The sequence below is a fragment of the Ammospiza nelsoni genome, chromosome 7 (assembly GCF_027579445.1).
Source record: "Ammospiza nelsoni isolate bAmmNel1 chromosome 7, bAmmNel1.pri, whole genome shotgun sequence".
In the NCBI taxonomy this organism is placed as follows: Eukaryota; Metazoa; Chordata; class Aves; order Passeriformes; family Passerellidae; genus Ammospiza; species Ammospiza nelsoni.
The window spans coordinates 17,193,668-17,208,650 of NC_080639.1; the positions used below are offsets into that span (position 1 = coordinate 17,193,668).

The following is a 14,983-nucleotide window of genomic DNA, read 5'->3' on the forward strand; positions in this document are numbered from 1 at the left end:
CCCCCTATATCTAGGATGAGGGCAGATTTTCATGGACACATAAGATTAGGAATAATAAGGGTTTGTTTTGCTTAATTCTTTGCAAATAGTCTTCAATCACTAATAACATCAATAATGAGATTTCTCTCTCTTTCCTTCTTTCTCCTATCTCTCTTTGCCACCTCACTTTCCCCCAATTTCCAGCTCCAGAGCCACCCCAGATTATTCGGGAGCTAGAGCCAACAACTGTAGAGTCTGGCAAACCTGCCCGCTTTTGTGCTATTGTATCAGGCAAACCCCAGCCCAAAATTTCCTGGTACAAAGATGACCAACAGCTTTCTCCAGGTTTCAAGTGCAAATTTCTTCATGATGCACAAGAATATACTCTATTGCTGATTGAAACTTTCCCTGAAGATGAAGCAGTGTACACCTGTGAAGCAAAAAATGACTACGGAGTAGCTACAACTTCAGCTTCACTTTCAGTTGAAAGTGAGTTTCCTATGCTCTTAACAACGTTTGTGAAATGAAATTTTCATTCTTCATCTTTAAAAATCACTTTTTCCTATTTTTCTTTAGTCCCAGAAGTTGTCTCTCCTGAGCTAGAAATGCCGGTGTATCCGCCTGCTGTCATAATACCACTACGTGATGCTGTTACATCTGAGGGACATTCTGCTTGTTTTCAGTGCAGAGCTTCTGGAACGGGTGGGTTTAATGACATCCTATACATCTCTCCACCTGTCAAAATTTTTCATCTTGAACTCAGAAAAAAATTCAGCAATATATGTGCTCAGATCAGTCTTCCCCTAGAAGTACAGATATTTGATACACACACAGCCAAGTGTTACTGACAAGTTTCAGTTAAGCACATCAAAGAATGGAAATTTGAAACTGTCATAAGCATATTAAGTGTTTCTAAAAAAATCTGTTTATCATAATTTCTCATAGTTTATCTTTGGAAACGTCTCAGCATTTTAAATGCTAACTGATGTTAGAAAACTCTGTCAGTGAGTAAGACAGAGAGAAAAGCAGTACTGCATCAAATGAAGATGAATTTCTGAAGACACACACAGTGCCATGTCCTTAATACACAAACTGACCGAAACTGTGACTCAACCTTTCTCCTAATATTTCTAAGTATCATTCTGCAAACACTAAACTCTGGTTACTTTCTTTATCCTAGCACAAAAAGTGTTTGCTAATTGTCCTTTGAGGTGTAGATTTTACTTGAATAAGTTTTTTGATTTAGATACATAGAATGTCACTCTGCAATTAAAATATCTTTTCCTTAACACACATTCAAATAAAGCTACTTTTCTCCACTTAGCAAATGGCCTTGAGTATGACTACTAGTGAAATATTCACATAGTAAACTTCAGAGTAAGATCCAGTTCACAACCCAAAGAATTTAAAATTTAGTAATTATTATTTCAAGACAAACAAAACTCCAAATTAAAAAAATAATCCTATTTGACGGCTCTATCAAAATCAATACAAATTGGTTATACACATATATATGCAAATATATATAATTTGCATTACCATCCCTTGAAATAAAACTCCATTTAAAAAAAAAAGCTTTAGAAAAATTCTGATTCTGCTTCAGAAAATATATGTTGGAAATACTGGCCCACCCTTTGTGCAATGCATGCTAGTGTAATATTTTTTAATAGAACTGTACTTATGTGAATGTGGAAGCTGCATTTATTGCACAGAATATAAGGATCCTTTCATCTAGATCACCCATCGTAGGGTCATTTAGGTAGAAAAAGACCTCAAAGATCATCAAGTCCAACTATTAACCCAGAACGGCCAAGTCCAGAAATAAACCATGTCCCTAACTGCCGAATCTACAGGGCTTTTGAATACCTGCAGGGACTGTGACTCTACCACTTCACTGGGCAGCCTGCTCCAATGCTTGACAACCCTTGCAATGAAGTAATTTTTCCTATTGAAAATCTCCTTTATTGAATACACTATTCAAATGCATTTGCATACCTCTCACTTGTGTTATAAAAACCTTTTATATTAGGTTAGGTAACACATGATTGCAAGTACAATTGTTTAATGGTAGGCATTGAGCAACCGGCTATTGAAAACACTCTTCTGATAACAGTAATAACACAATGCTTGAGTAACAACATATGATTGATGATGTAGTACAGTGACAGATGGAGAGAAAAAGCTAAAATCTGCTTTAATCCACTCCTGTCTACAAGAATCTGTACAAGTAATACATTTTATATAGGAATATATAAATCTTTCTTGAGAAATATGACAAGTAATATTTGCAATAAAAAGAAAGAGCTGTGCTTAGCAGAAGAATGATCTGTTTTAATTTCTTAACCTGACTAGCTCAAGCTAGATATTTTATAGCCTGTTTAATCATGCAAATGTAGCAAAATCACATTTTTAAAAATATACTTTCTCTGACTTTAGCCATACAAAAATATTTTTGAATTTTTACACTGAGAGTGTCAAGGAAGAATGATTTTTAGTCAATAACATATCAGCACCAGAATCAGTTTTCCCATACAAATATTTCCAGTGCACTAATCAAAACCTAAAGCAACAAGTAGGTCACTTTCCACTCATCACATTTTACCAGAATAATACAAGGCACATTTAAATTTAAATGTTTGTGCTTTATACTTTTGAAAGATATAAATATAAAAATAGCATTTACTTGCTAGTATAATATCATAACTTAGACCTTTTTCTTTTCTATCTTTTGCCTGAGCAGATCTGAAAGTGTCTTGGTACAGCAAAGAGAAGGAGATCAAGCCATCACGTTTTTTCAGAATGACTCAATTTGAAGACACTTACCAGCTGGAGATTGCTGAAGCTTATCCAGAGGATGAAGGAATCTATACCTTTGTGGCGAGCAATTCTGTGGGCCAAGTGACCAGCACTGCCGCCTTGAAGTTAGAAGGTACACTGTGCCATTAAAAAAGTTGTCTTGCTCAGGTCATGTTCCAATAATCATCTTAATATACACTGATACTGATACGTGAGTTGTTGTTTGTCATGTTGTCTTTTAACTCAATTAATTGCTGCCATTTACAATGTCCACAGCATACATTTATGTCTCAAAAATATATGTCATGAACAGAAAAAAGTATTTCAAGATTTTTTCATGTTCCATGCCCCCTTTTCATTTACTCCAGTCTTAAAATCTGACATACATCAAAGATGGTAAAAACCTTTTTCCTAATGGAATTTTTTTGCTTACACATTCTTTGATTTGCCTTGTGAAGACAATCTAGTAGTTTTTGTATGAAATAAATTACTTTGAAGGTTTTGAAAAACATCTCAAATAGAGGTATGTAACAGGTACGTGGGCAACTGAAAAGAAATCCTTTACATTCATATGAATTAATGAAACATTGATCAAAATTTTAGAGCAGAAATACTGTTTGGAGAATTTGCTGTTCTATATTGTTCTTTATATTATTTAACCATAAATATTTTGTTTTCTTTTTGCATTAGATTTTATAAATGATGAATGAGAATAATTCATGCTGTTGTGAGTTAGGAAAAAAACTTGAATGAGAGAGAAAATTCATTGTAGTGTAGGGTAAGAAATTAAAAGTTGGCATGCTTCTTTTCAGGATTTAAAAATGTTGAAGAAGTTACATCAGAGTCCCCTTGGCATGTTTCTTCATCTGTTTCACTTAAGGAGGAATCTGTTGGCCAAAGGCCCACCTTTATCCAGCCTATTTCAAGCTGCAGGGTATGCAGCGGGGAATCAGTCAGATTTCAAGCTAGAGTCTCTGGCAGGCCCAAACCAAAAATCCAGTGGTTTCATAATCAACAACTCATGTTGCCAAAAAAAGACTTAGTTTTCCACTTTGATGAGTCTACAGGCACAGCTATACTGATAATAGTAGATGCTTTCTTAGAACATGCTGGACAATACTCTTGCAAGGCAAGAAATAGTGCTGGAGAAACAACTTGTACAGCTACACTTACAGTGACTGCAGAAGGTAAAGCCCCAGTTTTACTTCAAAGGGATTCAATTTGTTGCATACCACACTTTTATGCTGTTACTAATTTTTTCCTTGTTTCACACCTTTTCTTTCCCACCTAACTTTAATAGAACCCTCAGTAACCCAGCCACTCTCATTTCTTGTCTTTGAGCTGTAACATTTGGAAATTTTCAAGTTTGTATCTCAATATAGGTTAAAGAATAGAAATGCTTTAATCAAGGCATTCAGGATTTTAAAACAAGTGGTTTAATGATCTTTATAGCAGTGACTGAGGTATTTTGCACTATTCTGTAGGAAAAAAAAAAAAAAAACAAGATAAAAAAAGAAAATACCTCCTTTAAAAGTGCCATTAAGTTTCCAATACTAAAATGGACCACTTTGGTGAAAGAAGAGAACAAGCACCAACTGAGTATCACCTGCATGACTAGTTTAGGCATCATTTGTTATTCATACACGTGAATGGATAACTTCTATGTCAACAGAGTAGTACGTCTGGCATGCTGTGTTTTCAAATGAAGATCATTCATTTTCATCCTCCATGCTGTTTGATTTTGTTCAGAGCATGGCCAGTAAAGTTCTTTAGATACTAATGTTGTTGTTTTTATTACTTGATTACACAGTGCAAGCCCTAGATAGGCAGAGTTCTGGGAAAGATGTAAAAGAGTCTATCCGGTCACAGTCTATATCAGAACTTCATGTTTCTCCTCTCACAAAGAAGAACATTGAAACTTATCAAAAAGAATTTAAATCAGTGCAACAACCATCACAGGAATTGCGTGTACAGGTTTTTGAAAGTGTATCAGAAAGTTTGACCATGAAGGCTACATCAATTGAAGAAATTAAAGCTGTGCATACCTCAGTCCTTTCTCAAACATCTCAGAGCACCAAAATCTCTATGATGACCTCTCAAGAAAAGAAAGAAGTCCCTCCAAAGATTCTCTTGCAACTCAGAGACCTAACTGTGAAATGTGGTGACACTGCTCAGTTCATATGTGCCCTAGAAAATGAATTCTATGAGTTTCTTTGGGCCCATGAAGGTAAAAAGATAGAATTGTCTGAAAAATTGAAGATATCACAAAACGGAAATGTTCTTCTGCTCACAATCCTAAATGCCCAGCTGTCAGATCAAGGACTGTACAGTTGTACTGTGTATAATGACTATGGAGGGACAACAACATCAGCAATACTAACAGTCAAAGGTGGTTATCTGACTTTTAACATTTTTACTTACTTTTTGCAGCTTCATTATAACTGCCTACAGCCCACTCCTATTACCTTTATTATCAGTATTTAATTGAGAAAGCTCTAGTAATAATGGTCTGGGGTTTTTCCTGCACATTTACAGCTCTATTCATAAGTAGCATGTACAGTACTGGGAAGTTGGCACTGTAACTTTGTGCCTCTTCCCAAAAAGTCACAGATGTCTCAGGCTTTTTACTCCTCATATCCCTCATGATATGCAGTGATGTGTAAAGAAAAACAAGTTGTAGGAATTTTTATATTTTGTTAATTCCTGAAGCAGGAGTTTAAGGAAGAAAAGAATGCCAGAGGCTATTTTGAATTAGATACCAGGTCATTTCTAACCCCAGCATGTTTCCAACAAATCCAAGATTCCAATTCCAAAGTTTGCAATATAAGTTAATGTACTTGAAAGGATTAATGGGTGCAAGTATTGTATTACTGCAATACTGAACTGTCTTTTACCTTTCACTCTTCCTAATATATTAAGTGTTTACTTTTTAGCTTAAATTCCTTCTACCTCTTCCTGACATCTAGGTATTAAAATTTTAGTAGTGTTACCACTAGCGAAGACCCAAAAATGTATTGTTACCACAGGTGATAGTATTTCTGATGAGTTCAAAGGAATCAAGACCAGAAAACTAAGATGAATAATGAAAAGGGCATTGACCCTGTTGATCTGGCTCTTAATTACTGAAACTTCTTTCTTCACTATAGAGCTGCCAAAAGCACTTTACATAATCTTCTGCTGCTACTGTCCTAATTAAGGCTCTAGATTAGAAGCAAAGATGTGCTTTTTTTTAGTCACTGTGGGAAAGACCCACAGGCTTAACTGGTAACTAGAACTAGCCTAACAGGAATAGAACTCTTAAATGTGCCATCACTCGTGTTTAATAGCACTGTTTTAGCACTAATATACAGCATATTCTATCAATACTAACTACTGGGTTTTCTCCCCGTAAGTATAAGGATGTTTTTTATTCCTGCAAAACATCTGACCTAATACTTTTCCTAACTTTATTCTTACCTAGCAAAAGAAGCACAAGCCAAAGCAGTAACAAAAATTACTCTTGAATCAGATTCTAAAAGCTTTAAAGCAGCCAAAGATTGTCAGTTTAAAGCATCTGAAGTTAAGCAAGAACCTTCAAAGAAAACCTCAAGCTTGTTTATATCTACATCCCAAAGACCACATGAAGCTGAGAAGCAAAGAAACAGAGTATACTATCCTGATGTCGTGCCATGTGAAGACATCACAGAAATTGACGCCAAAGCACCAGAGTTTCTTGAAACTCTGCCTTCAGAAACCACTGTAAAAGAAGGAGATGATGTGTTTCTCTTTTGCATAATGAAAGGTGTGCCTACACCTTGTGTAGTCTGGCTGTTCAATCAGCTAATAGTTGAGGAGTCTGCGCTGTGTTCCCTAAAACACAATGGGCCACTGTGCAGTTTAAGATTGTTGAAAGTTGGTCAGGACCACGAGGGTATATACAAGTGCAGAATAGTTAACCCTGCAGGACAAGCCGAGTGCAGCACCCATCTGAAAGTGACAGGTTGGCAACTGCATGTTCCTTCCAAGTATCAATTCTTCATGCATAGCATCATAACTGCATTCCACTACATTCATTCCCTAGGAGATGATAAGGAACGAGAAGTATCTCATTAGTCTGTGCATTGTTGAATGTTTTCTTCAGGGATTTACAGCATGATGAAGGCATGTTGTTTTAGAAACTTTCCCCCACCCTGCAAAAAGAAAGCAAATCTTACAGAAAAATGTACATTGCAAACAAGTTTGAAAATATTTGATTACTTTATTCTCAAAATTTATCAAGTGATTGAATTGTCTGGCATGCATTTATGTGTGTGTACATGTGGATTTATGTCTATTTGCAAAACAGATTGGACATTTTTACTATATAAAGTCTTGATTGGCACATTTAACAATTATATCTCAAAAACATTTGTCTTTTTTATTCTAGCTCCTGGAAAAATTGTTCATGAGAAGCTAGAGGAAGAGGTTGAAATGGAAGTGAAAGGTACAATAACCAATGAGAATAATTATTACCAGTAATTAGTAATGTTGTGGAAATGTTTTATCAGCTTCCATGAAGTGTCTGATGGGGAAAGACACACTTTAAAGCATATTGGAACATGTTGCATGTTTGTTTTGATATGCAAAAGGTTACCCGCATTATAAGGTTATTTAAGTTTTAAAATATGTTTAAAACTTCAAATCTATAATTGTGCAGCCATATTTTTAACTTTTACTTCATGCTTTGCAGCTGTTCACAGAGCTCATTATGTTCAATTTCCTTTTGAATGCATGGAATAGTTTACTTCAGAAGGAAGTTATACAAATCCTAATTGTATTATTTTTAAACAAGTTAGCAGCCTAACATTAATAGGTTCAATGGACACTATTGGATGGATAGATGAAGTATACTAGAGAGCATTTGTTGTTTAGGTTATGTGAAAGCTACACATTCCCATTGATTCCTCGCACTTCTTTTTACATACATTAATTCATCATTATACATCTCTTACCCTGGCTTGCAGATAGCATACGTGGTTCATGTTGCTTGCTTTTCCCCCCGTGCATAACACTGTGGAGTTAGTGGCTGTATTAGTTCGAATAAACGCCTTCTCATTTCATGTTACTTACTTTTTAAAAAATATATTTCAAACTATTTTTTTCAATTGTTTGAACATATCTACAAAAAGAAGGGTCAGAAAGGGCGTTTATTCTACTGTCTGCAAGTCAGGTAAGATTTTCTACTTTGCCACCCAAAGACACACAGCTTTTCCAGGCAACAAAAACATATACACAGAAGAACATGTTATTTTGAAATTCTTTTTTTGCTTGTTCAAGAAGAAATTTCCAGTCTGAAGAAAGAACAGACAACGAACGATTTTCGTGTCAATCTTTAAAACAGAGCAAGGCATTGCGTTTATTCGAACAAATATGGTGAGTGAATTACTTTTTTTTCCTGGGTGTGTGATGAAATCTTTTGCATGCCCATTTTTTATTTCAAATATTGCTACTTTCTACAACCAGGTGGTAAGCAGAGCGTGACATGCTGTAACCCGGTCTCCTTCTCTTGCAGAGCAGCGCAGCGGGGACTTCGAGGGACGCGGCACAGCGGCGGTGCTGGCTTGCCCGCAGAGCCGTAAACCTATCTTCACACAGGGACTGAAGTGTAGGTCTGTCCTGGAGGGGGACCCCGCGCTGTTCCGCTGCAAGCTGGTGGCGTGCCCGGCGCCGCACATGGCCTGGTTCCACAACAACCGGCCCGTGCGGCAGGACTGCCACAAGGTGATTCGCACCGAGAGCACGGAGCACACGCACTGCGCCAGCCTGGAGCTGCGGGACGTGCGGGAGCACGACGCCGGCAGCTACAGGGTATTCGCCATTAACACGGAGGGCTCAGCCGAGTCCACCGCCTCCCTGCTGGTGTCCCGCCGTGGGGAGCGGCGGGGCCCGGCCCCGGCCGGGAGCGCGGAGTGGCTGCGGCCGAGCTGGGGCTGCCTGCTGCAGCAGCGGCGGGAGGAGCGGCTGCGGGTGGTGCTGCGCTGCACCGGCTCCCCCTTCGACAAGGGGCAGGAGGCTGAGCCCGGGCACCTCTCAGCAGCCCGGGGCAAGGTACGAACCATCCGTTTCCAGAGCCTGCCGCTCGGGAGGCCTTGCCGCCCAGGGCTGGCGCACGGTAGGGAGCACAGGGCCACAGTGGTTAATGCTGAGGAGCTGCTGGATGAGGAGACCCGCTGGAAGCTGCAGAGGCTGCGGGAAGCCAAGAGGGCAGCACTGCAAAAGAAGCAGGAATTCCTCATGTCTGCGCCTCAGGAGGCACCTCCTGAGCAGCCCAGCCCACGTAAGGTGGCAGCCAAAATGGTTGGCTCAAAGCCCCTCACAGTGGAGGTAGTGAAGCAATACTCCAGGTCCAAGGACCTGGCGGAGAGATGGCAGGTGCAAGGTGGGCTCCTGGAGCCCTGCCCACCCCTCTTTGTACAGGAGATCAAGCCCCAGGAAGCTGTTGAGGGACAAAGATGTGCTTTCTCCTGCCTCTTCCACGGCCGCCCACAGCCCACCGTCACTTGGTACAACAATGACAAGCCCGTGGGGCGCATCCAGGGCACTGCTGTCCACACCACGGGGTGCTGCTCCACACTGACCTTGCCATCTGTGCTCCCACAGCATGGTGGTACTGTCACCTGTGTGATCTTCAACCCACTGGGCACAGTCAGCACCTCAGCTGGACTCCATGTGAGGCGGCGAATGCCAGCCTATCAGTACGCAAAGAAGGAAAAGGAGGAGATGAAAGTGGAGGAGAAGAAAGAGGTGAAGGAGGAAAAAAGGGAGAAAGAGAAAAAGGAAGAGGAGAAAATGAAGGAGGAGGAAGTTGGTGTGGTCTTTGCAGCAGAGAAGGGACTGCCAAGTGCAGTTCCAGACTCAGACTTGCTGTCATTGCCTGTGGAAATCAAAATCACTGCCCCCACTCCAACGCCAGAGCAAGACACAGAGATGAGAGAGGTCCCACGACCCTCTCCAGAGCGGGCTGCTTCCACCATGAAGCACAAATTTAAGTTTTCATTTGATATGGGAAATGAACCACCCCAAATTGTGAGAGAAGCCCCAGCACATATTCATTGCTGTGAAGGAGAGGAAGTGGTGTTGGAGTGTGCTGTGTCTGGGCAGCCCCCACCAGTTGTGAGCTGGTTCTTGAATGGCCAGAACCTCTCTGTCAGTGAGAGACTGAGGTTTGAAGAGGGCAAGAATGGCACATACCGCTTACACCTTCAAGAGGTCTCTGTCACAGATGCTGGGCAATATTGTTGTGTGGCCACAAACGTGGCTGGAACAGCACAGACTGCCTCTGAGCTCACAGTGCAGCCCAGGGCACCCAAACTGTATAGCAGGGCTGAAGGCACTGAGGAACTGCCTGCCATGGACCATGTTCTGCACCTCCAAGATCTCAGCATACTTGGTAGGGATGAAGAGGAAAAAATTGCATGCCCCAAGGAGCAGGAAGCCCACCTACCGTGGTCCCTGAGGTTGTCTCCACCTCCTGGTGACCAGTTGGAAGGTTGTGAGGAAACACCTCACATCAGGGAAAGTGAGATGGAGGGAACAACGGTGCTGGATATCACAGAAGTTTATGCAAGGCAAGAAATGGTCAATAGGGAAGAAAGGGTGAGTTATACAGATGGTATTTCTGAGACGAGACAGAACAGAGGAAAAGCTCTCTCTGAGGAGCACATAGTTGGAATTGATACCACTGAATTGCACTCTACTATATCAAGGGAAGGATGTGAATTGGTAGCCAAGGACTCAGGTCACTTTTCTGAGGAGCTGGAGCCTGAAGGAGGCAAAGTGCTACCACATACAGATACTCTGTCCTGGGACATCTTGAAGTCACCATTTATGGAAGTGCAAGGGCAAACACATGCTCCTGAGCAGTCTGCTCTGGCAGGGGAGTGTAAGGATTTGTCATTTATGGAAGTGCAAGAAAAAATACATGCTCCTGAGCAGTCTGCTCTGGCAGGGGAGTGTAAGGATTTCTCATTTATGGAAGTGCAAGAACAAATGCCTGCTCCTGAGCAGTCTGCTCTGGAATGGAAGGGGAAGAATTTATCATTTATGGAAGTGCAAGAACAAATACATGCTCCTGAGCAGTCTGCTCTGGCAGGGAAGGGGAGGAATTTACCATTTATGGAAGTGCAAGAACAAATACATACTACTGAGCAGTCTGCTCTGGCAGGGGAGTGCAAGGATTTATCATTTATGGAAGTTCAAGAACAAATACATGCTACTGAGCAGTCTGCTCTGGCAGGGGAGTGTAAGGATTTATCATTTATGGAAGTGCAAGAACAAATACATACCTTTGAGCAGTCTGCTCTGGCAAAAGAAGGTAAGGAATTCTCATTTATGGAAGTGCAAGAACAAACACATGCCTTTGAGCAGTCTGCCCTAGCAGGGGAGTGCAAGGATTCATCGTTTATTGAAGTGCCAGGGCAAGCACGTGCCCCTGAGCAGTCTGCTTTGGCAAGGGAGTGTAAGGTTTCACAATTTTTCATTCCTGTATCACCTGTGGTGCAAGACAGCAGTGATGTCTGCACAGAGTGTGATGCCCCTGCCGGGGAGGCAGTGACTCCTGATGTGCCTCTTGTGGAAGAGCCACGTGTGCGCCACCTGCAGGACCACATTGCAAGCACCCCCACAAAGGAGGAGTTTGGCTTTTATGAATTCTATGCAGGAGAGCAGCAGGAGGAACAGGAAAAGGAGCAGGAGAGATCAGTTGGTATTGAACAGAGCATTAAAGCTGATGATAATCTTTCTAAAGAAGAAGTGATTGATGATGGTGATGGCACACATTGGAAAATACAAAGTGACAGGCAAATGCTGCAAGAAATTGAGTGTGATGCATACAGCCCTTCTTTGAATCTAAACCCCACTCCTCCTGGCATAGAAAACTCAGGTCAGGTTTTTACTGAGAAAGCTGAAGAAGTGGAAGAGGTGCATTTCAGAGAGCGGCTGCTGCCATCTGAGCCTGACACTGAGATCATATTTGATCTGAAGAAGTTTGCAGAGCCTTTCCCAGCTGCAGAGACTGTGCACACAGAACAGGCACAAAACCCCCCAGCACTGGAAAGTGTGGAGGTCATCACTGGGATCATCTCCCCAGTGCACCAAGGTGATGTGCTTGAAGGAGGGATGTCTCTGAGTGAGGAGCTGCGTCAGAGCTACAGGATGCAGCAGGAGGAGGTTGATGCCCAGGAGGAAGAAGAGCCAAGAGAAATCACAACATCTGAGTTGCAAACTCCTAATGGGGATCTTGGCAGTGTCATGATGTCTGCTGAAGAGGGATATTCTGCTGAAGAAGTTCAGGATTCAAAGATGAGTGTCTGTGGAGAGGACTCGCTCCAAGAAAAAGTTAATGAATTTCTAGTGGAGCCTACACCAGGTTTCCAAAGAGGAGTTGAGGAAGCACATGTGTGGGAGAGTGGGGAACAACTGGAGACCACAGACTCCCAGAGTGACAGCTTCATTATGGACTTGAAAAAAGCTGCACATGAAAAGAAACTCCAGGCTGGGCATCAGGCTGAGGAAGATGGTAGTTCTGAGACAGAAAAGTTCTTTGAGCCAGGAAGGAGCACCTTCAGCTGTGAGATGGAAAGCACAGATTCCCCTGAGGAGATGCTCAGAGACATCCAGCAGGAACCAAACCCAACCAAGGGCTTCTCTTTGGGGAACCTCATCCTTGGGTTAGTAATGGATGATCCTGTGGCACAGAAGGAGCAAAGGAAGGAGTCTTGGGACAAGAAGAGGACTGCCAGTGAGGAAGACTCTGAGAATAATGGAGAAGAAAGGTGGGAGGATACTTCTGCAGGTCCAGAACCCAGTGCTGTTCTAATCTCAGAGCTAGAGCCTGATTTGTCCCTGGCCAATTATTTAAGATCCACTGGGATATATGAAACTCCAACTCTCAAAGGCACAGTTCAGAAGGAGCAGCAAGAAACTATAACTTCACTGGAAGTGGAGGAGGTTACCTTCAGCACGGTTTATGATTATTACAACAACCATCAGGAATTTGCCCGGCCCTTCTCTCCTGAGTCAGAAATGTCTATAGAGCTGGAGAGTGGGAGCAGAGAGGAGTCACCTGATTCAGACCGCTTCTACACACCTCCGTCCTCTGTAGAAATCTTTGAAACTGCTTCATCAGCGTCCTACCACACGCCTCTCAGCACACCCGAGCGCTACTCCACACCGTCCGAGGGCTCAGGGTACAGCACGCCGCCCGAGCGCTACTCCACACCGTCCGAGGGCTCGGTGTACAGCATGGCCCCTGAGCACTACCCCTCACCTCCCGAGAGTTCAAAATGCAACACACCCTCAGAGCAGTATTTCACACCCTTTGAGGGACCCTACTCTGCGTCGGGGGACAGCACGCCACCGGAACGCTACCGGACACCCACTGGGGAGTATATGGATGCCCTCACCATGCTCCCCCTCTGTGAGAGGAGGCATCAGCCTCCAGACCAGCCCCAGTCAAATGGGTTTATGACCCCCTGTGAAGCCCTGGAGCCGTCAGGCAGGGACATGCCACCAGCATTCCTCAAGGCGTTGAGCGGGAGGAGGTTGTATGAGGGCAGCACACTGATGTTTGTGGCTGAGGTGGTGGGTGTGCCCAAGCCAGGAGTGAAGTGGTATCATAATAAGTCTCTGCTGGAGCTGGATGAGAGAGTGCAAATAGAGAAGGACGGGGACAAATATATTCTGGAAATCACTAATGTCCAGAAAGCTGATGAAGGACAGTATCTGTGCCATGCAGTGAACATTGTCGGGGAAGCTAAAAGTATTGCAGAGGTGGAGGTTTTGCCTGAAGATGGACGGTCACTGGCACTGCCACCCCCTGTCACCCACCAGCATGTTATACACTTTGACATGGAGCAAAGCACATCTTCGAGGTCCCCTTCACCACAGGAGATCCTCCTGGAAGTGGAGCTGGATGAAAATGAAGTGAGAGAGTTTGAGAAGCAGGTCAAAATCATAACCAGTCCTGAATTTAGCCCAGACAAGAAGAGCATGGTGGTTTCCCTAGATGTACTTCCACTTGCCTTGTTAGAACAAGCTGCAGGCTTGGCAGCAGGGGAGAATGAGGATGTAAAAATTGATTTCCAAGTAACTGAAATGCCTCCACGCTTTGCTGTGCCCGTTACAGATATCCAGGTGACAGAAGGCTTGGATGCAGTTTTTGAGTGTGTTGTAACAGGTACTCCTGTCCCAGTAGTTCAGTGGTTCAGAGGTGACACATGTGCGACACCTGGCACAGGGAAGTATGTTGTGAGTCAGAAGGAGGGACTTCACAGTCTGAAGGTCAAAAATGTAGGACCTTCTGATAGTGGCTTGTATCGCTGCCAGGCAACTAATAGGCTGGGAGAAGCAACTTGTAAAGGCTCGCTTGTGGTCATGGCTCAGCAGGAAGCAAATGCAGTGAACAGTGAGACAGTCAGAGGCTGTGAACCACACAGGTCTCAGAAGTGTGACTTGCTTTTGAGTACAACTGTGAGCCCAGGTGACCAGTCAGAAATAGAGCTGGAATTTGAGTTTGAGCCACACAAAGATGACTCAGAAAAAGCGATCCAACTGCTTGCAGTGACTCAACAAGAGCAGGAAGTGGAAGGGGAGAAGCATGTCAACATTAATTTTGATGTGTTTGCAGAGCCATCTGAAGAGGAACGGGTTGAGTTTAGGGCAGAGGACACAGAGAGCTGCAGCTTTGAGTTCCAGATCACAGAAGCTCCTCCCAGATTTGTGAGGCTGATTTCTGACTACAGTACATTTGTAGGTGCCTCAGTGAGCTTCCAGTGTCTTGTGACTGGTTCCCCCTGTCCCAATGTCCGCTGGTACAAGGATGGGGTGTTGTTGGAAGGGGATAGGTACTGTGCACAGGAAGAGCAGAACGGCTTGCACAGTCTTACCATTGAAAACCTGGTGCAAAGTGACAGTGGGCAGTACAAATGCGTAGCTACTAACAGGGCAGGAACTGCTGAGACTTGTGCTGTGTTAACATTATACTAAATTTCCATAATTTATTTCAGAGTCTGTCTTGAAATACAAAGTGGTTTTATGATGTTCTTCACTGCAGCTAAAAATGCAGCACTCATTTTAGGGGCATTGTTTTCATCTCTCTAAGGATGAAAACCACTCTGTGGGCATATTTGTATTTCACTTGGGTTTGCCTTCTTTGGGGAATTTAAGTGAGATTTAATCCATGCATAGATTT

General features: G+C 42.7%; 1 protein-coding gene across 1 annotated transcript in view; it reads left to right on the forward strand.

Moving 5' to 3' along the window:
- The window catches only part of TTN (titin), a 238,152-nt gene that overhangs the window by 31,267 nt on the left and 191,902 nt on the right, over positions 1–14,983 (forward strand). Inside the window, exons 40-43 of the mRNA XM_059476507.1 lie at positions 184–468; positions 556–681; positions 2,720–2,908; positions 7,181–7,237. Of these exons, the coding sequence (XP_059332490.1) occupies positions 184–468; positions 556–681; positions 2,720–2,908; positions 7,181–7,237 (657 nt within the window). The remainder of the gene's footprint in view (positions 1–183; positions 469–555; positions 682–2,719; positions 2,909–7,180; positions 7,238–14,983) is intronic.